The 26,759-nt window shown below is 47.9% G+C and overlaps 1 protein-coding gene across 1 annotated transcript in view; it reads right to left on the reverse strand.

The window, feature by feature from the left end:
• LOC138583003 (polycystin-1-like) overlaps positions 1 to 26,759 on the reverse strand; it is a 569,194-nt gene that overhangs the window by 347,527 nt on the left and 194,908 nt on the right. Inside the window, exons 8-11 of the mRNA XM_069654860.1 lie at positions 23,266 to 23,459; positions 11,059 to 11,177; positions 1,632 to 1,779; positions 1,048 to 1,322 (exon numbers count right to left, since the gene is read on the reverse strand). Of these exons, the coding sequence (XP_069510961.1) occupies positions 1,048 to 1,322; positions 1,632 to 1,779; positions 11,059 to 11,177; positions 23,266 to 23,459 (736 nt within the window). The remainder of the gene's footprint in view (positions 1 to 1,047; positions 1,323 to 1,631; positions 1,780 to 11,058; positions 11,178 to 23,265; positions 23,460 to 26,759) is intronic.

The following is a 26,759-nucleotide window of genomic DNA, read 5'->3' on the forward strand; positions in this document are numbered from 1 at the left end:
ACTGCCTCTTCTGAAATTAAACTACCAACAGCACATCCAAGCTCTCTAGCACTCTCCCTCTCGAGTCTACTAACCAATCCCCCATCCTGCAAGCTCTCCTTCCTTTCAAAATCCACCTGGAGACCATGAAAATGGCAGCAGTTGACGGTAAAAATCACAATAACTTAACATTGGCCGCCCCTGCATTATCAAGACTATAAGCCGTTTCAGACAATCAGAAGCTGTCTGCCTCGGTATGCAGTTAATATATCTAAAACATTACAGAGTGATACATTTCAGAGTGGACCATAATACCATAAAACTAGACTTAGAGGTAGAACACCAAATGAAAGTAAATGACCAAAGAGAGGGGGAGGTAGAAGCAGAGGAGCAAATACATGGAGAACCAGGAGCTAGCAGAATAGACCGGGCAAAGGTAGATGCAAAGAACAGGGGAAGGTAAACGAAAAGAACCAGAATTAGGTAAATACAGAGGACTAGAGGGGTCTGGAGCTGGAGAAGCAAAATAATGTAGATGTGTAGAGGAAAGTAGAGTTACAGAAGCAGAGGGGGTAGAGGCAGAGGTGGAGAGGGAGATAAATTGAGGTAAACCAAAGCCACTAGAGGTAGTGGAGCAGAGGTAGGTAGGGGTACAAGGATATGAGGTAGAGGAAGGTGGTGGTACAGGCCAAGAGGGAGGTAGAAGAGGAAATGCAAATAAAGTTAGAGATCAAGGATTGGATGGAGGTAAAGAGCCAGAAAGAGGTACAGGGGGATCAGAGGAGCAAAGAAGTAGAACGATAGAAACCCAGCAGGAAGAAGCGGCAGAGTAACAGAGTAAGGTACAGGAAGAGAAGCAGGGGATGGTCACATTGCTGAGGGAGGCAGAGGAGTACAGGGTTGAAGATGCAGGAGACATGGTATGTTAGAGGAAAAGTGGGTGGTCCAGGCGGATGACCAGAGGGGAGCAGAAGCAAAAGAGCAAGGATATAAAAGGTAAAATAGTAGGATAAGAATCATGCAGAGGTGAAAATCAAAGATGTAAAGAAGAGACACTGAACCTCTTACCTGGGTGTGATAATTGTCTGTCCCAGGCCCCAGTATCAGAGGCACATCAGCCACTTGCGAGTAGAAGGGGGATGTTCCCGGGAAGCGAGGTGGGTTTGGAATTGGCAAGATGTTTGATGTGACATTCTCAAAGGCATAGGTGCTGCAGGGACTGGTAATGCTGAGGCACATTTCTCTGAGAGGGCACCACTGCTGCCCAGTGGGACACCCACCCGTGGTGTTACACAAGGGCCTAGACTGGCAGGAAGCGAAAGGTGACTGGAGAAGTTCGCAACCTGCAGGAAAAAGCACAGACATGACATCAGCATCAAGGATGGAGAAGAGCCAATGGTCAGTGGTTGGCCTATCACAGATTGCCTGATGGCAGGTCCTCTTGGGTCCCATGAAATTCCTGCACCTTGAGGACCTATTTTATCTTTGAGCCTAGATAAATATGTATATGATCATAAAGAAAGCCTGCACTGTATATGGTGCATACAGTGTTTTGGGATATTGGGGAGGTTTAGAATTGCATTGTTCCAGTCTGTCATCAACTAAAGGCGGCAATGGTAGCCAGTAAGGGGCAGCAGACGTTGTCTTCTTACCAGGGGGCACCAGGTGCTGGCTCGGGTTACAATATGGACGGAAGACTTGAAAACGAACTTGCGATGATTTCTTCAGTGCTTGTAATCCAAATTCCAGAGACATGAGGGTCCCAGCGTGACTGAACCAGAGTCCAGGGAAGAGCATCAGCTGCAGATGAGAAAGCACCACAATGCTTAAAGAAGAGCTAGAGGAGAAAGGTCCACTGGGGAGCTGCGCACAGGAAAGGTGATGCCAAGGTAGGAAGAGACTAACACAGGACAGGACATGTTGAAAGAGAAACAAGGTCACAAGGGATAGGAGCATGCAATAGAAAAGAGCAGAGGCCAAGAAAGAAAACTTTAGCCGGTGAGGGGAGCAACAGTGGGTAAGAAAGGGCAACAGTGGTGAGGAGATGCCAGTGAGAGCAAGGAAAGGGCAACGTGGGAAGGGGGAGGGGTGGCTAATAGAGCACAAGTAAACAAGATAAACACACAATCAGCAGGGGGTGAAGAGGTGAATGGTGAGATTAGTGAACAGACCAACAGTGGGTTGGCCAACAGGAAATGGAGTGGGCAACCATAAAAGGGGAGAACAAAACAAGAAGGTGGAGGCCAGAGGCCAATCAAAGATCAGTATGAGGAAAGCAGCTATTTTATTTATTTAATCATAATACACATACAACCACTTAGTGGTTGTGCATAACACAAATACATATACGGATAAAAAAGAACATACAACTATAAAGAACAACAATTGGTAAGAAACACTCCTCCTCAGTGCTAGAATAAAAAACAATGGCACTAATAGAATTTATAATACATCAATTTAAAATATTCCTTCTGAGAGAGACTGAAGCACATCCATGCAATTGCCATTAAATTTCATCATATGGCATATGAGACTTATGCCATTGCCCTCTAATAGATTATCCCACATTGTCATTACTTCATCACAGTTGATCTGATTATCCTATGCTTTCATGCGGTTATTTCTTAGGGGCTTTTACGCTATGACATTGGCACAGAATGTGTTCAGCTGTCTCAATTACTGATTCACCACATAGGGCCTCATTACGGGTATGGAGGTAGCCATGGTGCTATTAGTGCCATGGCTACCCCCATACCGCATACCGGGTCTGGGTTGCCTGAATGGGGACTTACCAGGTCATTCCAACCTTGGAGGACCCGGTATTTCCCCATTCAGGGAACCCATCCCCATTCCCATTTGAGCCCCCACAGGGCTCAATGGGAATGGGGAGGGAGCTAACAACGGGCCCGTTGTTAGCTCCCTGGTCTTTTAGCGGCTCCTGCTAAGGGACCTCATAATGTGGCGGTAAGGGGTCAACGGCACCGGCATCCTTACCGGCACCTTTAACCCCTTACAGCTGACCTCGTAATGAGGCCCATAGTCTACCTTATCTGTCTTTACACACTATTCCCACATTTTCCCCTCTGATCTCCAATACTTCAGTTGCATTAAATTTAAAGAGTGCGTATAGTCGTATTATCCTACTGTTTGGATGTGTGAAGATGTACTTTGGCTTTGTGTTATTTTCCATATAGTATTGAATGTAGGTGCCACTATTGACATCTGTTGCTAGGTGAACAACCTGTTCATACTTCGCCAACCACTTTAATTTCTTCGACACCCATCTCTTAAGGCTCAAGTTAGTGCGTATGTCATGCTCAGTTTCAAATCCTCTTACCCATCGGCATTGTGTCCGATACATATTACCAGCGTGTAAGTGCTATAAAATAATAACACATCATTATAATTTGGCCTAGGACGTCTGCTTGCATTCACAGTCATTTGGTAATATGGGCCTATACACACACTGATATTGATGATACATATGGTGATCCATTCTTGTATGAAATGTATATCACATTACAGTGATATTGTAATCATATTTTTCATAGTGTACTTAGGAACAATGCTATGTGATGCCACTTCCTGTTTTGTCAAGGGGTGAAAGGTTGTGTTCCATCACTTCCTGTAATGTCACATCAGGTGGGGACAAATGACATCGCTTCCTGTGATGTCATCAGAGCTCAAGGGTCATGTGATGTCACTTTCGCTACCCCTGGCAAAGTGGTTCAAGAAATGAAAACAGAGGACTCAGCTAATTTGGTCCTCTGGGTTCTGTTGAGTGCCACTACAGGGGCTCTAGGGCAAGGTGGGTCTTCTTCAGTCTCTGCTCTTCCTTCCTAGGAAGTTTGCGAGCAGAGACGTAGTCCTTGGTCCTCAGCAACGTCACCCCCAATGTGCTCTTAAGGATGGGTAGTGAGCAGAGTTTTCCTCTGTCTTGGAACACCTTTCTTCATTTTTGGCAGAGGGCTTTGGAAAGGACTGCTCTCCCAACAGTATCCAATTGAATTCTTCCCGATGTCCTTGAAGTTCCAAAAGTGAATTAAAGAAGGAATGGGAGGTCTCACCTTTTATAGGTAAAATGCCAAAGGGGATTGGACGAAAGCAAGCCTGATTTAAGGAGTCCAATCCCTGTCTTCCTTGCCTCCTGATGTCATACACAGAGAGCACTGACTCACAGGAAGTGGAGGGGAAAGGAAGGAGAGAAAAGCCTGCATAAACGTAATATGGAGGAACACTTTCTTAAGCCCAGTTGCACTCTCTCACTGTCTTACTCTGCCTCCTCTCAGACTGCAGTTACCAAGGCTCTCTGCGATGCCACCCACTAGTGTGAGGCAGGACTTTAATATGGAAGAGCCTCTTTCAAGCCAGGTTCCCGGGAAATCTCCTGATGAGGGCTACTGTGCTTGGGAGGGAGTAGTTACTAATCATCCCAGAGAAGCAACAGAGGCAGGCTGCCTGACTTTGACTTTTGAAAAGTGTACACAGAACTCACATTGCCAACCGAAGAACTACTCCTAAGAGCAACAAAAATTGAAACCCTGAAGAAGATGCAACAATTCGTATTGGACATCATACATGATGGTCACCAAGACATTGTCGCTGTGACGCATCCTCTGCTGAAGCCACTCATGGTTCCCTGGTGTAGACATGATGGTCAAAACGAATGTGAAAACTTGTGAAGCATGCCAATACGCCATTAGGGTTACTCCTTCAGCACTGTGCCCTTCTGAACTCTCCACTAAGGTATGGCAAAGAGATGCCATTGATTTATGGACCAACACAAGCAGGAAACTAAGAACTTGTTGACTATCCATTGATGAGTTGCCAACGTTTCCCATTGTCAAAAACATCCTGTCTGCTGCATATGCTATGGGTGCTGCCATGCTTGATGAGGTGTTCAATGAATCAGGTGTCCCAGATGTGGTGAAATCGTAGTCAGCCACCTTTCAAGAGATACGAATTCAAAGGTTTTGCAAGATATCTCAGGTTCGCCTACAACAAGATTACACAACTGTAACCACATGTAAACAGCATGGCATGGCCAATTATGGGATGTTGAGACTTTGTAGAAGTACCCCACGTGACAACGCTGCTGTAAGCCCGATGGAACTCATAGTTGATGCTGCAGATGGCTGAGGTTCCCAGCAGTGAAGCCATAGGCACCTGCAAAAGATATATGCATCCTGGATGGCAACCTACATGTACCCACTGCTGTTCTGGCCCTGGTCCGGATGAGGGTTTACACCTCCCTCACCCCAGGCCAGGAACAGGCCACACAGGAACCAACCACCCCAACCCCCAGACAAGCTGGATAGGAAGAATCAATGTTAACACTGGAGATGTGCTATGCTCTGAGTCCTTACCTTCTCTACTCCAATGGGACACAGACACCAAGTTGGATTTTTTAAGGATCCCAATTGGGACAACTTTAATGTATAAAATACACACCATCTATTTCCTAACTGACACCGCCTACTTTGAGAAACAACCAAGAGATGGCCCCAGAATCTGTTGGTTGTCTCCATGACCACCGGTCAGGCATCAGAGTGCCCAGAAGCACGGAAACTGCTATTCTGAACATCCATGAAAACCTGCTATCAAACCTTGACACTAACCATCCTTCTGTCCTCATCCTTCTCGATCTCTCTTCTGCTTTTGATACTGTCAACCATGACATCCTGCTCAACCGGCTCCGTAATAACCTGGGTATCACTGATCAGGCCCTGGCTTGGCTGACCTCCTTTCTCTCTGACCGACCCTCCCAGGTCCAAGTTGGGTCCTTCCTCTCCACTATCTCTATCTCTACCTGTGCTGTTGCCGAGGGGTCTAATATTTCTCCTTGGCTGTTAAAGCAATACCTGGCACCTCTCGCCCACCACATTGTTTCTCTCTGCTCCAACCTTCAGTGCTATGCAGATGACACGACGTTTGCTTTCAGGCTCCTATCAGCCACCTCTTCTCCCTCTCTCAACCCGGATTGTCTGTCCGCAATCCAGGAGTGGTGTGCCGCCAATGATCTCTGCCTTAATGCCAGTAAGACAGAGATCATCCTCATCGGCACACCTGCACCCTCCTTTCCTGTCAATCTCTGGCCGCCCATCTGGGCCCTCTTCCTGCTCCTACCTGTGAGGCTAGGAACCTCGGGTTCATCTTTGACTCCACACTCTCCTTCTCTCCTCACATCTCTGACGTCTCTAAGAAGTCAAACTACCAGCTGCACCTCCTCAGAGGAAGTTTTCCTTTCATCACTTTCTCCCAGAAGCTCACTGTCTCTAGAGTTCTGGTTCTCTCTCGGCTGGACTACTGCAACAGCCTTTTTCTAAATCTACCTGCTTCTACACTGCGTCCTCTACAACTCATCCAGAACAGGACTGCGAGATTTGTCCTTGGCCTCAAGCCCATGGATCGTATCTCTCCAGCACTGAAATCTCACCATTGGCTCCCACTGGCGGCAATGATCAAGTTCAAGACCCTATGCATTGTCCACAAGGCTTTCTGGGGCCTGGGACCGCAATACCTCCAACTCTCTCTACTAGAACTCTTCGCTCCTCCACCTCCAACATCCTTAAGGGCCAGTCGCTTCTCCAAGCAACAAGTTGGGTGCAGATTTCTTTCTTCAGCTAGTGCCTCCCTCTGGAACAGTCACCCTGCGCTTCTGAAACTTGAGCAGAACCATCTCCCATTCCGGAAGCACCTCAAGACCTTCCTCTTTGATTCTGCCTTCTCACTTCCTCTACCCTGCTGATCTCCTGTCTGTTACATGCTCTGGTCACCTAGCAACCCTCTGAATTCGGGCCCAGGTCTCTGCCTGTCCAGCTGAATGCAGGCACTGCCTCTTGACACCCCATGCACTTGTGGTCTGTGTTTGTAACACTACAGAGCCTTCTCCTGCACTTATTAGACACTTGTCTGCACTTCTAAAACTCGCACTTGCCACCTGTTGGCTACACTACTTGTTATTTCCTGAATACTTGTCCTGCACTTGCCCATCTTCCCACCCCCCGCCCCCTGGCATTTCTCCCCTCCTGGCTGCCCTGCACTTGCACGATCTGAATGTCACTGGGCCTAGTAAGATTGTTGTTTTTTTTGTCCTCCCTCTGTTTCCCCTCCCCTCCCTTGCCTTGTCGCGACTTAAACCACTTGTGTATAGGCACGTTATAAATGCCATATCATATCATATCTTCTCATATCATAACAGTGGGTGGTTCCGTCCCCTAGGCAGATTTTGGTAGGCTACTTCTCATTTCCCTCTCACATCAGGGTACACCAGCACAACACCCTTTTATCGATCCCCACCTAACCTCCTGTCCAAATATAAATACAACCCCTTCTTAATTAATAACATGCACAACCCTACTATGAACTATAACTAGAAGCATACACATAAATATACCACCCCAATCATTTCTTTTCTATTGGCCCGCATGCAAAGTGGGAATATGTGACACTGCTGCACCCCACGGCATCCAAGATATTGTTTACTGTGGCCCTGTGCCATGGGGGGCCCCTGCACTCATTGCTGCACTCCGAACTTCCTTGGCGACCCCCATGGCCCAAGGCAGGGGGTGCTGCCCATGTCACTGCCGGTGCTTGGTTTCTTCAGGCAGTGTCCTCGTTGCTGTGGGGATTCTCTCTCTGTTCATCATCACACCGGCGGTGCCTAGGCTGTCTTTAGGGCCCCACCCCCTCGCTTCACTGCTCCAGCATGGCGCAAGGGGGCAGGCCCTCACTCCTCAGAGTTCTGGCCACTGAGCTGGAGCTCATTCTTCAACTGTGCCGCAATGCAATGAACAATTGGCCCAGAACTTTAACTTCACCACCCTGCCCGATGTGGTGGGACAGACTACATCCGCCCCCGGCCCGCTCTTCACCTCCCAGACCGCCCCATCCATGCGGTCCGGGGACTTTGATGATGGACCCACCCAGTCTAGTCTCTGGGGGTGGGTGTCAGCTCTGCACAACCCTGTGAGTGCCCCCGCTGCTCCAGGCATGCACCATTGGTCAGAAGATGTTGACTGCACTCATGCATGCGGCTGGGTTTTTTAAAGGTGGTAAGGCCATGAGAGGCTGATTGAGGCTATGCCCGCCCCCCCCCCCCAGAGAGCTGCTGTTTTGTTCTCCCTCCTCTTCTTTGTCTCTCCACCTGTGTTTTTCAATGGTCCTTTTCCGGGATCGTCCTTCTCTCCTAGCCAGCCCACTAATGTGCAGCAGAGTTTCTGCCCAATGTTCTTTTTTTATTTTCTTTTTCTTCATTCCATCAGCCCCATAGGGGCGGGTTGGAACAGTCCAAACTGGTAAGCCAATCCATGTAAATAAAACACTACCTAAAACAAATGAACAAACTACTACCATAGCTTGGTGCTTGTGTATTTATTTATTTATTTCCCTGAGGGGACAAGTATGTTGCCCACGCTAAATTGGGCCAGATGGCTACACACATCTAAAAGAAAGAAGCGAATCATACACTGCCAACAAAAGGCCCCAGTTTTCGAGTTAATAGACGATGTCCTTGTATGAAAACGACAGACGAAAAAGAGGGGCACTTGATTGATTTGGAAAGGACATGTAAGTGACAATAGTGTGACAGCTGTATCGGAAATGAAACAAACTAGAAGGAATGCATCCAACTTCAAGAAATCCATCAAGGAAGAAAAACACTGCGTCCAGGCCCCCCGATCAGCAAGATGCTTGTCCATCAGAAGTAGAGCCGGAAGACAGAAAAGAGGACAACGGCTACCGGGGTGAAGAGGTCCCAGATCAGTGGGTAAAAGAAGGAGCGAGAGCAAGAAGAGAAGTCTGGAGACCGCAGAGAAAAAGAGCGTGGGGGGATGTGGTGTCCAATGGGGAGACCCATTGGGGGAAGGAGCTGTCCTCAGTCATCACCTGTCAGAGTTCAGCCTCTTTGGGCATAACAGGGCCCTGTAGAAAGCACATTAGGCAAGGGGATATATGTGAAAGGGAGAGGGTAATGGGGACACCCTATGGCGGGGCACCTGCAGGAGAAGGGACAGAGGGTGTAGCCCATGGTGTGACAGCATATGGGAACAAGGTTGCCTAGCCACACTCACCAGATCTCACACCAGTGGGCAGCCTTCCACCCAGACAGACGCAAGAGTGGTCCTTGCTAGATATAGAGGTTGATCATTCGAACACTTCTTCGGTGTTAGACTGAGGCCTGCCTTCATTGGATGATGGAGAGCTCACTACAGCTGGATCCAGTGTCATATTGTATGGAAGCCCACACGTGCCTCTCTGCATTTTCCAGCTTCTTTGCTGAAAACATTCCAAAAGGTTTGTGCATGTAGGCACGTGATCCTCTGACAAGAACCAGTTGTAAACCCAATGGTTGTTATCAAGACCGCCCGGGCAACTGCCCGGTGCACGATTAGCCCCCTGCCACACCAGCTTGGATGAGTCTTTCAAGATCTCCCCCAAGCTTGCATGGTGGGAGGAGGCGTGGGAGGCACCCTATTCAAATCAAATGCGCCCCGCTCTTATGAGCGGGGCACATTTAATAACAATAGGGTGCTGATGCTTTTGCATCAAAACTGTCGCACCCCCTGCATGACCTGGTGTGCACAGGGGTAGGGCACCACATTTTTGCTTTGTTACGTGACGCTGCTGCCGCTAAGGCCACCCCTGGTTGTCACCCTGGGAAAATCTTGGGCAGCATTAGCCCAAGATCCCAAAGCAGTAGTGCACAACATCGTCAATCCACACTTTTCTGAAGTCTTTCTTCTGTGAGCTGCTCTAGAGTCCACTGCGCACTGAAGAACCACTGTGACGCGCTAAACAGGAGTGGCATCCAGCCTTCAGTGTGTTTTCTAAGCTCTGCCTCCGCTGATTGTAAAAACGAACCGCCCTAGAGGAGCAGCAGGTGTTTAAGGCACTGTGAGCATCGTGCCCATTTTACCAGTGGATTCTCAGTACATCTATACGCATTACCAAGTCCCAACATGCATACACTTTCATTACGAATAACAAACACGCACAGAAACCAACAACTTGATGGAATGAAAATGCAGTGCATTTGGATCCGTTATTGACTAACCCTTCAAAAAGAAACTCTAAGATGGAACTGGGGCAGGCGATTATGGGACCTTCTGAGAGTGATTGGAAACCTGGACATAAAATGGCCGCATCTAATGAAGTGTTGAAGCTACAAAAGGCAGACGTTTCCAATTCATATGGTTTATGCGATAGCAGTCTGCTTAATGTCGGGACACATTCTTTACAGAGTTGCTGTGCGTGGCCGCGGCGCATGCGCTGCACAGACATGTGCGCGGGGCTGGACCGGCGTGTCAATAGGACGGCGTGGAGATCCGAGCTCGTGCTGCTGGTGTGTCCGCTCTCTGCAGAGCTGTGTCAATGCTTCCGGTCACGGTGCGCGTGTGCATGCATAGCCCGAGCCAGCGTCTCCTCGTGTTTGAAGTGACGTGTGCGATGATGTGACACTGTGTCTTTGTGTCAGGAGAGATGCGTGCAGGATCATGTATGGACCCAAATAATGTTTTCCCCATCGGGTGTTTCTCCAAACTTGTGCATCCGTTTCTGTCCCGTGTGTGCTGTAGAGGGTAATACTGGCCATGGCGTTAATTGTGTGCAAGAAAAGGGCTACTCATTTCTGCCGAAATCCCCTGTGTTTTCTTTAATGTGTGCTAATGTACTTGTTTTTTGTCTAAAATGACTCCCCTGTTACTTTCTATAGTTGAAATTGCACGTCCGCCTTGAATTACATGTTTTATGTAATATTGCCATCATGTGGTCATTTTTGTACAGCGCTATTCGCCTTAGCCTCTATTTTCTTCAATAACCCATTTTGCTCGTTTTTTATTAATGTGTGTCATGTTTTTGGTTCAGCGAGTATTTTCGTTGAGGTGTCGTACTACTGTCTGCCAGGCCACAACGTTGTCTCCTTGTGTGTGTCTGCTGGTGCGTGTCTCTTTTGGTGTGTGCAGATATGTTGGCCATGACAGTCTCATGATTACACCGTGTGTGCCAGGCTTTGTCACTCGCTTTTGGTGTGCGCATAGGTGCGTTCCCGGCGGTGGCCCCTCCAAACCCAGCCCTTCTTACCTCGACAGTATCAGTGCCCAGAAGGGGGAGCACTGGACCACTGCTCGCATTCTTGACGGTGTACGCTGCAGTGAATGCAGGTACGCCCGTGAGGAACAGCTCTCCGCTGGGCAAGGCACCTGAAGAAAAAAAGAGAACGCAATCAAACTGGTGGCGTGTGCCCTAAAGGAAGCCAGGCAGTCCCCCGCATCATTTCCACACTGAAGTGATGCCCCTGCCCTAGTCTCCTTGCGCCTCTCGGTTTCCTGTCCTACATCTTGCTGTACACTTTCCGGTCTGCACCTCCCAACCGTTCCCCTATAAGGACAATACAGAAAACTGCAGAAGCGAACTTGAGCCGGGCCCTAAGCCAGGGCGTAACTGCCTCTGCCAGTGTACTTAAGAGGGCTCAGGGGCCTCACAGGGGGCATCGGACTGGAGAATGTTCCTGTGCTTTTTATGCTCTGCCATTCTACGGTGTAGTAGTATATTTATTTAATCGAATTTCCCCATTAAAAAAACAATACAGTTTTAAAACGTCATAGGGCTCAGGCGAAACTAAATCACCGGAAAAGCGTGCAACACATATAAGCTCAATAATTACAATTCAGTATAAAGAAACATGGGCTCAGCAAAGGTTCTTATATAGTTCAACAAAAAAGGTCTTAAACAGGTTCTACGCAGCACAGAAAAAAAGAGCTGCTCCAATTTAGCAGACACATTTCTTACTGCCCCCGCCCACTTCCCCTGGGCATCGAGCGGGACGCATATTTAAACGGGGCATCAAAACCAGCATTCCAAAATCTGGTGATTTTATTTTGCAAATTTCTCCACCCTGCAATACATGCCCGTATAAATATCCAGCAAGGGTAAATTATAATTATTTTGAGTATCTGCCTCACTCTCCCGCTGAACAGCGGCAAGATGCTTGAGGGTTTGCATTGCGCTTTACAAATGAAATAAATAAATAACTAAGCTCTTTCCTAGGATGGTGCCTTAAACTGGTTCAAACAATCCAACTGGAGTGCACCTAGGGGTGGAGCCAATAAGTGGCCCGGGAAATGTTTAAATGTTTTGCAAAGTGGCCCAATGTTACACCGTGCGAGCGATGTAGCGAGCGAGCCCAAGCCCTTTAAGCACCACTTGTAGTGGTGGGGGCTGGGAGCAGGGGTGGGGATCTCCACGCAAGACAAATTGCTGAATGGGTCCGAATCGTGAATGTCAAAGCACGTGACCCCATGTAGACAATACAAGGTAGTTAAACATAACAAAAAACTGGCATCACACATTGAAGTGTGCGGAATAACATCCTGGAAGCTTTATAACACATTCTTTCCTTCAAATAGAAGGTGGGGCGGTGAGGATAGATGGAAGAAAAGCGGTGGGGTGACTGGGAGGGAAGTGGAGCAAAAAAACAGGCACCCGCTCAAAATAGGCCCATGGTGTAGAGGCCCAGCGGGAAATCTCCAGAGTTCCTGCAGGCCAGTCCAGCACTGAGTGGACTGACCCCCATAATCAGAGCCTACATGCTTTCTATTGAGAGCAATAGAAGTGTGCAGTAAAAGTAGTGGAACACTGCTCCCGACCGTTCCCGCTCACTTCGATCACTGTATCCATTTCAGTCCGGACTTAGTAGGCTCATGAACACTGCCTAGTTTTACTTTACAAGTCTTGTGAAAAATTGCCCGCTGTCCCTGTTGGGAAAATGATCATGATGAATTTCACTTCAAGGCTTGCAGCAGCCATGATCTGTGGTCAGGTGCTCTGGCGAGGGAGATTTTGATGCCGTGGGGTGGAAAAGAGACCCTCAGGAGGCACCCGTCAGTACTATTCCAGTACTTCATGGGTGGCAATGAGGACACACCAGGATCTGAGAAGAGCCCCAGGGAAGGCAGCGGCCCCAAACCCTTCCTCATGTAACTAGTTATTTCCAATCCCTTCTTACATGGTATATTCTGCACACTTAAAAGCTATGAGAAAGTCATCAGTTTTGCTTTTTGAATAATGTAAAGGTCCCCTATGTTGGGGCCCTGGCGCAGGGATAATAAGGGCAGAGGGAATGCATATAAAGAAACAGATTGAAAGGAATACATGGGGTGAACAGGGTGGAGACAGGAAGTGGGGTGCATGGGGAAAGATACAGAGGAGGTGCAAAGAGGATGGGCGTGGTGGAGGAGGAGGAAGGGTGGGCATAAAAGGGAAGGGGAGCAGGTGAGACACGGCGCCATGTGAAAGAGTGCAGTAGAAGAATCACGCCTGGACTCATATGGACAGGAGCTACCATTTTCTAAATAGGGGAGGTGGGTCTATCTTCCTTCATAAAGGAGCACACTCATGAAACATTTGACTTTACCCTTGTTGGACACTCAGTGGGTTGAGAGGTATGCAGCGACACAACATATTGTGACAAAGTCCCCTGCACTTAGACAGGGGATGAATAAGTCAGAGGGCAGCTACCAAGACCCTCCATAAGCCCCTCATGGGGACCCAAGAACAGCACCAGGGGCAGCCAAGAACAGAAGGGCCTGTACTCTGGAGGGGGTCTGAAGCTCTCTCTAACCAGACCCAAACCAGGCAAGAGGAAAATCAACTTTGACCTCTAATTGGAATGTACAGTGGTCCCCACCGAGTGGTTGGATACATGTATTAGTTCGACACTGCTGCTGCAGTATTCAGTACAAGAAATCCTTCAGACTTGCACAGTCTGTAGGACTCACGGGTTTGCAGGACTCGCCGGGGTTGCCAGACTCACAGAACCCAAGTTGCAACACTTTCGAGATTCTAGCGAGGACGGACATACCTTTCATGCTTTGGCACCGATGATTAGAGAACCATTTTCCATTATGAGTCATGCACAAGCAGACCATGGAAGCCCCACAGATACGCACGCGCGTATTCACGATCGAAAGCAAACTTATTTTGAGCAGGAGAGGAGAAAAATAAGCACAATTCATTCTCCCTCTCCTCAGATCAATTGGGGAGTTACAAAGTTGCACAATTCCTGTGGGCAAAGGAGATACACTTCAAAAGAGGTTTTCTCGGGATTACCAGAGGGTTTCCTAAATCTGAATTCATACGTTGGGATAGCAGAGGGACCCATGATACAGCAGGCATTGTTTTCAACAGTGGGCAAGGGGGAATCTCATATATGCTTTGGAAACCAAATACCATACGTGGTGCCAGAAGTGCGATGCAGAAAGACTGGTCTAAGTAGTCGGTCCATGAACAACTGACGCAGAAACACTTACCTTCAATCCCTCACACAACCCGGGTGGGATTTTCTGGGAGTCCTTAGGGTCTCGGGTGGATAGAACCAAACCAATGAACTCAGAGAGCCCAGAGATTCTTTTTCTTTTTTTCGAAGTCAAAGATATTTGACCCACTGGAGCATCTGCTATTCACAGAGAAGGGAGCTGCACAATCCACACCTTGGAACCACCGAAGATTAATCCAACATTATGGGAAGAACACAAGACCTGGTCAACAAGCAGACCCTAGGAAGAACCTCAAGCAGTTCAGCAGTCCACGCCTTCCCTAGACCTGCCCATCTGGAGAGATAAACGTTGGGAGATTCCGACCACAGAAGATTCCGGCTGACTGATCTCTGTTGTCAGGTGGTGGAGAAAGGAACAGGAAAGAAGTGACTTCCTGGAAGAAATCATCAAAGAAATCGAGGATAACCTGGCTCACTAACCAGAGGAAGATAGTGCAAGAGCCCGAGAGAAAAGATGAATCAGCCAACATCGCATGAGCTTCCTCAAACATTTTCAGTCAGGGGAACACCACAAGGAACCAAAAAGAAAAAGTGGGAAAGTGGGCTTCCAAACCCAATTCCAAGTTCAGTTCATGGAAGGTTCCTCTGGCCAAGCCTCAGCAGTCCTTATGGGATGCTATGTTGGACTATTGTAACAGCCTCTTTCTAAATCTACCTGCCTCTACTCTTTGCCCTCTGCAACTAATCCAGAACTGGACTGCGAGACTTGTCCTTGGCCTAAAGCCCTGGGATCATATCTCCCAGCCCTGAAATCTCTCCATTGGCTCCCAGTGGATGCACGTATTAAATTCAAAACCTTCTGCATTGTCCACAAGGCTTTCTGGGGCCTCGGTCCAAAATACCTTCAGCTATCCCTCCGCAAATACCTCCCCTCTCGAGCTCTTCGCTCCTCTACCTCTAACTCCCTCAGGGTCAGTCGTTTTTCAAAGAAACAAGCTGGCGGTAGATCTCTATCTTCGGCTGGGGCCTCTCTCTGGAACAGCCTCCCTGCCACTCTAAAACTTGTGGAGAACCATCTCGGTTTCGGAAGCACCTCAAGACATTCCTCTTTCCTTCTGCCTTTGCTCCCCCTCTCCACTGCTGACCTGCTCTCTTGGCACTGTGCACCTGGCCACCCTCTGTCGCCTGGGCCCAGGTACCTGCTCACCCTGACACCATACTGTACTGCCTCCTGCCCATCCCTTGCACTGGGGGCAGAATCTGTACCCATACAGTCCCCGTGCCCCCTTTTCTTCTTTTTCTGCACTTATCAGACTTACTCAGTTCTGCTGCCGTAAACACAGCACTTGCCACTTGCTGGCTGCACTACCCCTGTTTATTGCCTCCATTATCTATGTATGTATATTTATTATTATTTATCTATTCTCCTCTGCTCCTCACTTTCCGCTGTCCCCCTTCCATGCACTTTCCCCCTGTCCTTTTTCCCATGCACTTGCGTGTTCTCAATGTCACTGGGCCTAGTAAGATCACTGTTTGTTCTCCCTGTTCCCCTCCCTTGCCTTGTCGCGCTCTGCAATACAAATAAACTGTCCTATCATATCTATGGTTGCAATGAGCAGGGCCACCAAAAGCATGAGTGCCCAATTGTGGCAAAGAGAAAGGCAGTGGGAGAGAGAAAAGAGGCCGAATTGAAGCCCTGGCCTGAGAGAAGGCAAGTCCTGGAACGAAAGAGGGCAGAAGCCCAAACGCGAGAGAGCGAGACTCCACTGCTCAAAAGGAAATCAAGCCCTTACTCAACAGAAAGCTGAAGCCCTCTGTAGGGAAGAGGCAGAAGCCCTGACCAGGAAGAAACCTCCTATCAAGAAGCAAGTAGGGCCAATGAAGAAACGCAAACCTTGGGCAGAGTGGAGGGCCTGACCCAAAAAGAAAAAAGAGAGAAAAGGAGGACATGAAGACCTCAGCACAGGGAAGACAGAAGAGCCCAACCGGCTCAAATCGATGTTGGATGGTGTGGGAATCATGCCTACGCCATGGAATCCTGCAAGGATCCTGGGATGATCCTCCCCTTTTATCACCTCACAGTTCACAGTGGCCTCATTTTAGGGACACCCCAGGCATAAGGGAGAATAGGTGCAATGGGAGAACCCCAGTGCCTGGTTCCCGATATGTACAAACCAGTTAACGTTTGTGGAGAGAGGGCTTGGAGCACTGCCCCTCTAAAAACCTGTCCCACTGACCGTGGAATGTAGTAGGGGAACATAAGCAAGAGATGGGGATATGTGCGCTGCTTGAGCAGGGGACAGTCAGAGAATGGCTCACATGATCCTCAATGGGCCCCTGTGGGCTCTCCAAGAACCAAAGGGCAAGAAGGAGCCAACAACAGAAGGCCCTATAGTCTTACACTCCCTCCAGCCGGACCCAAACCTGCGACAAGGAAAATAAAGTCCTTACCCTTAAGGAAACAGCATTGCAATGGTGTGCAGTTCCCAGTGAGCGTTTGGATACATGTATTCCTTTGGCACTGCTGCAAATAAATTAGACCCACGCCCAATAAAGGTTTCACTGAGTTTGCAGGACTCGTAACAAAGTAGCAACACTTCCAAGACTCTAGGGAGTGGGGACGTACAATAGTTTTTTCAGCTCCGATACCGAGAGCAGCATTTCCTATTCTGAGTCATACCCGCGCAAGCACAGACAGTCCATGGAAACCCAATGGATACAAAGTTGCGAATACGCAATGGGGAACTAACTCACGTTCGAGAGCAAGAGAAGAAACATTGACAAAACCCATACTCGTACTCTCACTCTCCAACACCAGGGGAAATACAAAGCTGATATTGCCGGTGGTGAAAAGGTACATTCTAAACAAACAGCTTCAAAGGCTTCCCAGAAGGACCCAGGCAGCAGCAGGCATTGGCAGCAGGATTCAAAAAGGCTTCAAAGGCTTCCCAGAAGGACCCAGGCAGCAGCAGGCATTGGCAGCAGGATTCAAAAAGGCTTCAAAGGCTTCCCAGAAGGACCCAGGCAGCACCAGGCATTGGCAGCAGGATTCAAAGATACAGTTGGGGAGACCGCATACATGGCCAGGGCAACTCTTGAACCTAACATGATGGCAGGCCTTGATGTAGGCTTGGGCTAGCCCCTTTCCAGCCCACCTGACCTCAGGCACATGGCACAATCACAAGAAAGCCCAGCCCAAATTAAACAGGTGCACCCCATGACCCCAGGTGCATCCCAAAGGGAGGAGAGAGCAGGCTTCAAAAACCAACCAGCTCAGCCAGTAGGGGCCAATCGCTAGGAGACCAGAAAGGAGAAGCACGCCTCTAACTGGGAGAAGGAAACCAGGAGACACTTGAAGGCCCCAGTCCTAGAAGCCTCTAGTATGGAAAACCTGAGGGTGTAGAACTGGCAGAAGGAGAGGCAGGTGAGTGGTCAGCTCAGCGAATGGTAGGATAGAGAGGAGGGAGGTAGTGTGGTGGACCAGGAGGAGGACACATGGAGTAAAGAGAGAGATAGTCATATGTTGAACTGAGGGTATAGCTTTGAGACGTCAGAGTGAGACTCTGGGTTAGTAGAGAAGGGAGAGAGCTGGTTAAGGTGTGATGCTGACCTGCTGGAGGGGGGGGGGGGCACCTGTTAGCAAGGAAGGGAGCCGTGTTGTGGCAGATAGATATTTTTAGGTAGAGGAAGAGCTTGAGACAAAGGGAGATTTTGCATCAGAGGGAGATACTGAGGCAGAGGTATATCGAATACATAGAGGGATCCTTCGGTGGAGAGATACATTGAGTCTAAAAATGATATTACAACAAAGACAGATATTGAGACAAAGGATGGCCTTAAGATGAAGAGAGATTTTAGGACCAAGATTGAATTTTAGATGAAGAGAGATACTGAAATGAAGAGAAATACTGGGAAGGAGTGAGAGGCTCTTGTATAGAGAGTAGAGGTAGTATAGCTCAGTGGCAACATGCCCGTCTTGGAAGTAAGATGATGCAGAGCAAAACAGGTTTGAATCCCGGGTCCACGCTTAGAAACCTCTTTGATACTAAGCACATTACAAAAAACTAATTATAAATATAAATCTGGAAGGGCGAGGAGTAGAGGAAGGAAATATGTCACAGGGGAACTCTGGTCGAGAGGTTAGGCTAGATGGCTTGGAGGGAAGAGAGGATTAAGTTATGAAGGAGAACTACTATCAGGAGAGAGGAAAATATTAAGTGGTTAGAGAGGGGGACAGATTCAGACCATTCTTGGAAGAAGGCTGAAGAGACGATGATAGTTACGGAGGGCCAAGTTGGTGCAGGGGAGATTGTAGAGAGGGTGGAAGTACGAGATGGCACCACTATATCAGGATGCTGGGAGGACAGAACAGGGTAGTGAGAGTGTAGGAGAACATGGAAGAGACCATCAAGCACACAAGTGGGTGGGTGGGAGGAGGGCCATGCTTCTGCTGAAACTGACCACAGTGTGCCACAGCTAACCACTGAACCAGTACTCAACCTGGCAGGACTATCCACCATTCCAAGAGAAGAGAATCCCAAGTAGGATCCTTGGGAGAACTCAGGGGAGCCATGAAAGCACCTGTCCGGCCATGAGCCGTGGTTCCACAGCCTGGCAAACCCTGCAGCTCAGGAGGAGGGTCAGAGGATGAGATGACCTGTTACCCAAAACATCCTGGAGAGAAAGAGACACCACCATGAATCATTTGCAGATACATTTGTTTTGGGACCCTGGAAAGAAATGGAACCTTTGGTTTGCACTATCTGCCGAACCTTGGGAATAATTGGACTGTGGAACACTGAGCGCCTTCTTGTTGAAATCCTTTGGAATACACGAGGGAGTCCCTGTTCCTTTGAACACTTTCTTGAGAACCCTTAATGGCCTTTCCCTTACAATATACTCTGTCACCTAGACCTACCATCCCGATACCTTACTATTATTGAGGTGGGCGAGCATCTTGGCACCTTATGTTATTCTTTGCTTTATTTTCTCATTAAACCTCTGAAACATAATCATTATGTCCTGATCTCAGTTCTGTAGCACAGTGAAAATGCACAGTTGCTATAGCATCCTAGTGACCTTTCACAGCAGCACATACAAACACACACACACAGAAACACACACTTCACCTCTGCCCCATCCCCCTCCCTGAACACACACCTCCCACATACACTAGCACTGCTGTTGGAGGTTTGGCCTTGGCTATCATTTCGAAAGGCAACAATGTTCTGAAGCTCAGTCATGTGCCAGACCAATGATACAGGAGGTAGGGTTTTGTCAGGCAGCGGGCCTAAGGAAGACATTGTAAGTGCTGGAGATGAGAGGGCATGGTTTCCTGTATCCAGTGATGCAGTGTGAGGTAAGGAGGATGGGAAGGAGTCCAACAAAGGTGCATGCTGTACACAAGGTCCTTGCCAACAGTCTTCTGCATAGAGAGTGAAGGCAGCAGATAGAATTGGAGGGACTCTGTGGCATGGATCAACAATACTATCTTCACAGATCTTTTAGCCCAAAGAGTGCAACTCTTCTCTGAGGTGATCAGCCAGCCCCGTAGACCAGAGTGGCCAGACCTGTGGGGGACTGGCACAGTGTGTAGTGAGGCTGTGCTGTCTGTGCAGTCGTAGGACCACCAGGACTCTCCAGGTGGCCCACTTAATGGGCTTGAGGAGAAACGCGAAGACTACAAGAAAACCTTCTACTCAGTATAATAATGGAAAGAGGTAACAGACTACATGGTACTCCCCATGCAGGCTGTCTGCAACAAAACGTTTTGGGGTCAAATGTTTCAGATGGAGGCCAAATGACATTTATGTATGTATGTACTTATTATTTTTTAAGGGGGCATATGAGGTCATCGCTGCTTCAGATTACCACAGATTGAAGGTGGTGGGATGTAAGGACTGGGGAGACCAATGGCTTCCTGGAAGTCAACAAAAGGGAGCGGGCATACGCAGATAAACATAGTACCACATTCCTGTTAACCAACCAATATTTTAACACTTTTCACAGAGAGGTTTGAAATGTGAGGTCTCTGTGTTTGGTGGATTTATTGGGGTCTCAGCGGAAGCATACAGTGTTAATTCCTGTGAGCATAGGACGGTTTTCAGCTCAAATCGTCAGGGCGCCTCCACTGCCCGCTTCAAGTTTCAATTTGGGTGCGTGGGTCAGACACTTCACCTGAAATCTCAGGTACATGGCGATGATGTGAGGTTAGGTCTTCTTTGATAGATACTTGGGGCCATGTGCACATAAATCCCTGTGGGTAATTCATAGGCTTTTAAGGCCAATTATGTGCCACAGGGACCCGATGTTGGCTCTTCAACACTTGGCTTAAGTGTTCTTGGTGATTTAACCCCTCAATCATGCTTACAGAGGGGCTCTGAATGAGTTTAAGTTGCTTGATAGTTTATTTTCTGGTTCTGGTGAAGGTCTTATCACAATAGTCTGGTTTGGGGGGTGCCAGTGATCACCAAGTGTCACTTTGTGGTGGAAGACTAAAAGGGGGAGGATGTCTTAACCCGGACACCCTTTATGGAGCATGTTGGTATCTTCCATATGGTTCTCTACTTGTAGCAGGACTACGTTTCCTAGGAATTTGGCGGTTATTGCAAGATTTTGATGAATGACTTTATGGCGCTGCTTGAAAAAAGAGCAGCCCATGGTGCCAAGGGTTTCAGCTATGTTTGTTCTGGTTATGTCAGTTTGAAATTCATAAAGCACTTTACTGGAAGGGTGAACGTGAAAATGTTTTCTGAATTGTCAAGTATTGATATTGTAAATCCAGGTACTGTAATCAATTCCCAGATATTGGGGCTCATTACAGTTTTTCCGGTATCCCGCTGGTAATTCCGGCAGGATACCAGTAAAACTCCTTACTGTTTCCACTGCCCGATATCACGGTATTACTGGGATATTACAGGCAGCGGAGATTCCGGTGAGTTGCCATTCCATGGAGGACCATAGGACTCCATGGGATGGGATTACTGAAATTACCGGCACCGGTGTCGGTGATTCTGGCATTTATTCATTTATTTGCCTGTAAGGGCCTGAACTAGCAGCAGGTCAGGGCTGCCAGTAGATCACTGCCCCCACCGGCAAACTTGCATTTCCCCGGTATGGAACAAACGGCAGTGCCGGAATTACCGTCATTTTTTCCAGCATTTTGTCCAGACCAGTGAAACTGTAATGAGCCACATTGTCAATGCATGTAATGGGACTACCATAATTTACCAGGCATGGGCATGATATGCTAAAGTAGGCACTTCATATGGCAGGTATTACTGTTATTGACCAGATATTGCTATTACTATCCAGGTACTACTGCCAAGTACTTATCTCAAATGAACCAGATGCTGAAATAATAAGCCTGTTCTTTGCACTTAGTTGTCAGTCTACTGAATTTGCAATCTACATTCTACTTTCAGATATCCCTATCACTTTCCCAGACATACATCATCTGCTAGGTCCAGTGCTTTAAGTGGGATTGGAAATCGAGGGGTGGGCCTAGTTGGGGGTGTGGCCTAAGGACACACCCTCTAATGAGAGCCCTCCCTCCATTAAGTGCAGGGGGGGCGGCTGGTAAAAGTTGGAGCTTGGGCACACTGGCATTATTACCTTTGATGCACCCAGCCCCTCCTTTGAAACAAAAAAAGGGCTCTGTGCACCAAAAGGTGTGACACCAGTGTGCCCCAGCTCGCACAGTCCAGCCCTCCTCCTGTTTCGAGTACATAGAAATCAGGCAGCCCGCACTGCATTGTTACGCTTGCTGCTTGCAGGTGTCAGCACTTTGGTTTAGAAAAAAGAAAAGGCAACCCCTTTTCTTTTTTTTAAAGCGAAGTGCTGACACCTGCAGGCAGCTCGTGTAACCGTGCAGCCTCTACACGGGCTACTTGAGGTGTCGGCTAGCTGGGGCTGGTTGGGGGTGGGCCCCGGCTCGTGAGCCCTTTCTGGAGATTGCCCAGGCCCGTCCTGGCAGGCCCCGGCCCACAGATAGGTCTGGCGGCCATGTGTCAGATGATGGCATTACATGGCCAGATATTTGAACCATTTGCCAGATATCATTATCGTTTTCCCAAGTGCTCACCTCTTTTGCCATGTAGGGCCATCACATACCCAGGTATTCACGCCATATATCAGGTCTGCCTATACTTTTCCTAGTCAATTACCCTATTTGGCTGGTATTCTGATGATTGCATTCATATTTGGCAGTTATTGTGATGGTTGCATTCACAAATTGGAGATTGGTGTGTTGCGCGCTGGTGTGTTCTCCATTTCTTGGAATTGCCATGGTTTTCACATTTTGAAATACATTTTGCCATGTACTGTAATTATTTAATCAGGTATTTACCTAACTTTCTATGTACTGCCTTCAAATTCCCAGGGACGCTGACCCCCGGGTGCAGGACCTGGGTGTTGCTAGGGAAGAGCAAGAAAGCTGAGTGTTTCTCCTGCTCCTGCCTATGAGGCGGGGAGTGGTGAGAAGTGGACAGCCTCTCTGAGAAGCGCTATAGCCAGACTGTATTCTCTTGCTGGCTTTCCTGGGAAATCACAGCGCACTTTGCTGAGGCGACACAACTCTTCTGAAATCTATCTAGCGTAGCTTTCAGCAGTTAGGCATCAATGCCCAAGAGTTAGACTGGGGGACTCCTTTTGGAAGTCTGATTTGCATATGGTGGGCACGCTTCTACAATGGCACAGACGCAGACATTTTGGAATGGAATGACACCCAGAGGCGTTCTCAGTACTTCGGGGTCTTTTGCTCAAGCATTTCCCTTCATCATGTTTCTATTCCATTATCTGGCTTCATCCCCCAGAAGCTGTGGACGGGTTGCGGGTCTGTCGGTCTGGGTCAGAAGCTGGGAGTGTGACTCTGGGTAGGGGAGAATGAGACTGTGAGTGTGCTCTGAGGACTTGCGCACATACTCCCGCCCAGGCAGACTAAAGACGCATCGTAGGCCCAAGGCAAACTCTCTCAGCCCTGGCACACACTCCTTATCCTTGTTGCCTGTACTCACTGCCAGCTCTCTTTTGACAGAGGAAGGAGGACTTGCGCTGGCAGGGGCTGCTGTTCGAAGCACCTTTCAGATCAGTATTCAGATGGATGCAGTCCTTGTCCTTTTCTGGGTGCCCCGCAACACCCCAGTTTTTAAAGGAATCCAGTGGGGCAGAAGAGATGGGCTCATCCAGTCCGATCCACACGGATCCAGCACTGAAAAGAAAAAAAGGGGTTAATTTCTAGCAAGCTTAGTGACTGCATTTACTCTTGGGTTACTTTGGGATTTATCCTTCAGCTCTTTGATCTTTTGCCGTCAGACTCAAACATTGCACCTAGATGACATCGGGCCCGGACATTGCGTCCTCATTACATAAGGTCTGGATGTTGCATTGCTGTGCCATCCTGCCCAACAAAACAACATTTGTGACCCTGCTATGAACCCTCCTTCTCCCATATCCTGATACTCATGGATCATGGCAACCAATTGTCCCAGACCAATCTTCCTGTAGGTACAATCAGGTTTCTGTAGACAACCAGCCAGAAAACAATGCGCCTGGAAAGGAACCAGCAGCATCATGTCCCATACTATACTGGGTAACATTGTAGTGTAGCTGTAACGGATCCTGGCAAAATAGTAGTGTAATTCCAGACAAAGATAAAGGACGTTTGGGAGGGAACCAGAGCAAGTCTCACTGCACCTGGTGCACGTAGGAGTTGGTGGGTTGAAGGGGCTTTGAATTACAGGGGCTTATTAATTTAGCATGCACATTTAGTTTTAAATGTAGTTTCAGTGTGAGTTTTAGTATGGGCTTTATACAGAAGTTCAGAAATGCAGAAATGCAAACATATGCAAGGCATATGTTGCCAATGCAACTGGCGCACGGCAGATGGGAAATGTACAGAGTTCAGAAATGCAGAGCATACTTTAAATTGCATATTATTTCAGGATGATATTTCAATTGACTGGCTTACACTGAACCTAATAACTAACATACATTAACATAATTTATCTAATCCCAGTAACATGCCCCTTGTTCTTAACATTCAGTGCAAATAAGTCTATATGGAAATATCCAGAATCCAAATTTGAAAATCATGTCGCTCTATTTCAATGGGGTTTTAAAATATTCAGTATGAGCTTGTGTGGCAAGCTAAAATATGCAAAAATCCATTTTTACTAAAGACAAGCTATAGTGTGAGCAGGAAATACAGGAAGAGATGTATCTTCTTGCTCTCCAATAATAAAATCATTTCAGTGTTATGATCTAGGTGGGAGGTATTTTCTTTTTGTGTGGCAGCAAGAGGTCATAAAAAGGCATTGAGTGGGTGTAGCTGGGCAGACCTCTTCAAATGCTGGGCAGAGATGAGCTGGCAGGCAGGCATCCTGGGACGCTGTGCTGAGAGAGACGGTGGATTGCTGGACAGAGACCAGTGCTGGCAGGCTTCCTGGTGCTGTGGCAGTCCTTATCTGTGTGCGACCCTTAGCGAGTTCCCTGTTCAGCTGAGGCAGAGATATCACCAACTTCAGGGTAAATATAGGTCAAAATGTGAGGGGGTTGGAGTGCCTGTCGGTCAGTCAGTCAGGAAAATACGTAATTTCATGCATAGAATTGTCAATTTTAAAAGTGCATGCTTTAGATTTCACATGAATGCTTTTTCAGTTTTTCTTTTTTTTCTATCTCAAAGCATACATTTTACCAAGTTCTTTGCTTTCTAGGTCGGATTGGTAAGTGTGGTCACAGCTCATTCTATTGTTGAAATGTACCATTACTCCTTATAATACCCTTGCACTGACTAATCTGTCATATGCATATTTGTTGCCATGTATACTGGGTAAGCTTATCTGTTATGCTAAAAACCACACATCACAAATTACTTGGTCTTCTGGTGCATTTTTGTGGCAGTCAATCATTTTATCTGAAGAGCACAGGGGGATACATGTGTGATAATACATGTTCCAAGTGAAATAACTGCTGTGAACTATCCAGTTAGAGAGAAAGTGGATGAATGAATGCGTAGTGAAGTGGGAGAATGGAAAAACAGGCTCCCGTCCTTCCCCTCTCGCGCCTGGCCTAAAGGATCACGGCCCAGACACCCGCCCCGAGAAGAGTTTGCCCATCTACCAGACGGCCAAATACCCTGGTACAGGAACATACGGATGTGTCCATCTGCCTGCCCAGCAGCCCGCCCTGCCCATGCCGATACCTGCGGCATGGATCAACTAGACTAAAACCTACACGTCGTTAGAGATGCCATGACGACCTAGCCAACGGTCAGCACACCTGTGCAAATATACACACCGGATACTCCCGCACCAATCTACACGAAGAATATACTCAGTGCTATGACGTAGGCGACAAACATACTCACGGACGTGCATCTTTATTATTTTCCACATAAGCTCTTAAAATGCAGAAACGCAAGACGCATCATGAATTCATCTAACGAGCTTGCTTACGCTTCTCCTAAACCTAGGTGCCATAATGAGAAATATAACGAAGACACGATACTGGTCATAAGACAACATGATACTATAACCTAAAGCGCCTGTGCACCAAATGGTTCCACCTATACACCAGGCCTGAGTAGGCCACGAGTAAGAGCTCCCATGGACGTTAAAAGAACAGGAGTCAGGTTGCTGATCCTGCAGAATGAGCCTGGCGAAAGCAGACAGCCAAGGTCGTAATGTTGCAAACCCACATTCCAAGAGCAGACCATCAAGGGCACGATGTTGCAACCTCGCATGCCGCGCACCAACGTTAAAATCACACCTGCAAATTAAACCAGGCACACAGTGGAAAAACAATATTAATTGTGCAGAATTCTGCCTCAAACACGGTCCCACCTCACGTGACCAAGCCGAACCTGACAGGATGCCAAGCCCAGGAGGAAGAAGGCGTCTGGATCCCTCGTTACAAGACACAGGCAGATACACTTAAAAGGCTCAATGGACATCTGCGACAGTGGGAGTAGTTGGCCTTCCAGCTCATGAATAAGTCCTCACATTTTCTGCACGTACTCATAGTGAAACATTGTTGCAAATGACAGGTACACCGAGAGCTGGGAACAGCGATGGTCCCAGGCTGGGAAGCTCGCGGGCGCACCAATCAGAACATGGGGCTCTTATCACTGACGCCATTAACATTAACCAATCATCAGGAGTCTTCATGTAACAATTCTCATGTATCTAATTGTAAGGACAACCCAGATATATCACCTGACTAACCCTTGTCCACTAATATTGTTCTCTATACGTATGCTATACTAACCCTACCACTCGAGCAACCAATTAAGAGTGGCAATAGGTTTTTTGCTAACTTTCTAAGGTGACGCAAGTAGCGCGTCATACTAAGGTAAAAAGGGCCTGCGAGCCCCACGATTGTGTGTGTGTCAGGACGGACGCGTACGATCCTTGACCCATCCCTGCCGTTTTTATATAATAAACAGCAGAGTTACCTTGCTTCTTGTGTGTGTCTCATACTCTATCTCTTCTGGGATATACGGGAGGAGTTG

Source organism: Ambystoma mexicanum, chromosome 3q, assembly GCF_040938575.1.
Source record: "Ambystoma mexicanum isolate Mex_15411 chromosome 3q, UKY_AmexF1_1, whole genome shotgun sequence".
Taxonomy (NCBI): Eukaryota; Metazoa; Chordata; class Amphibia; order Caudata; family Ambystomatidae; genus Ambystoma; species Ambystoma mexicanum.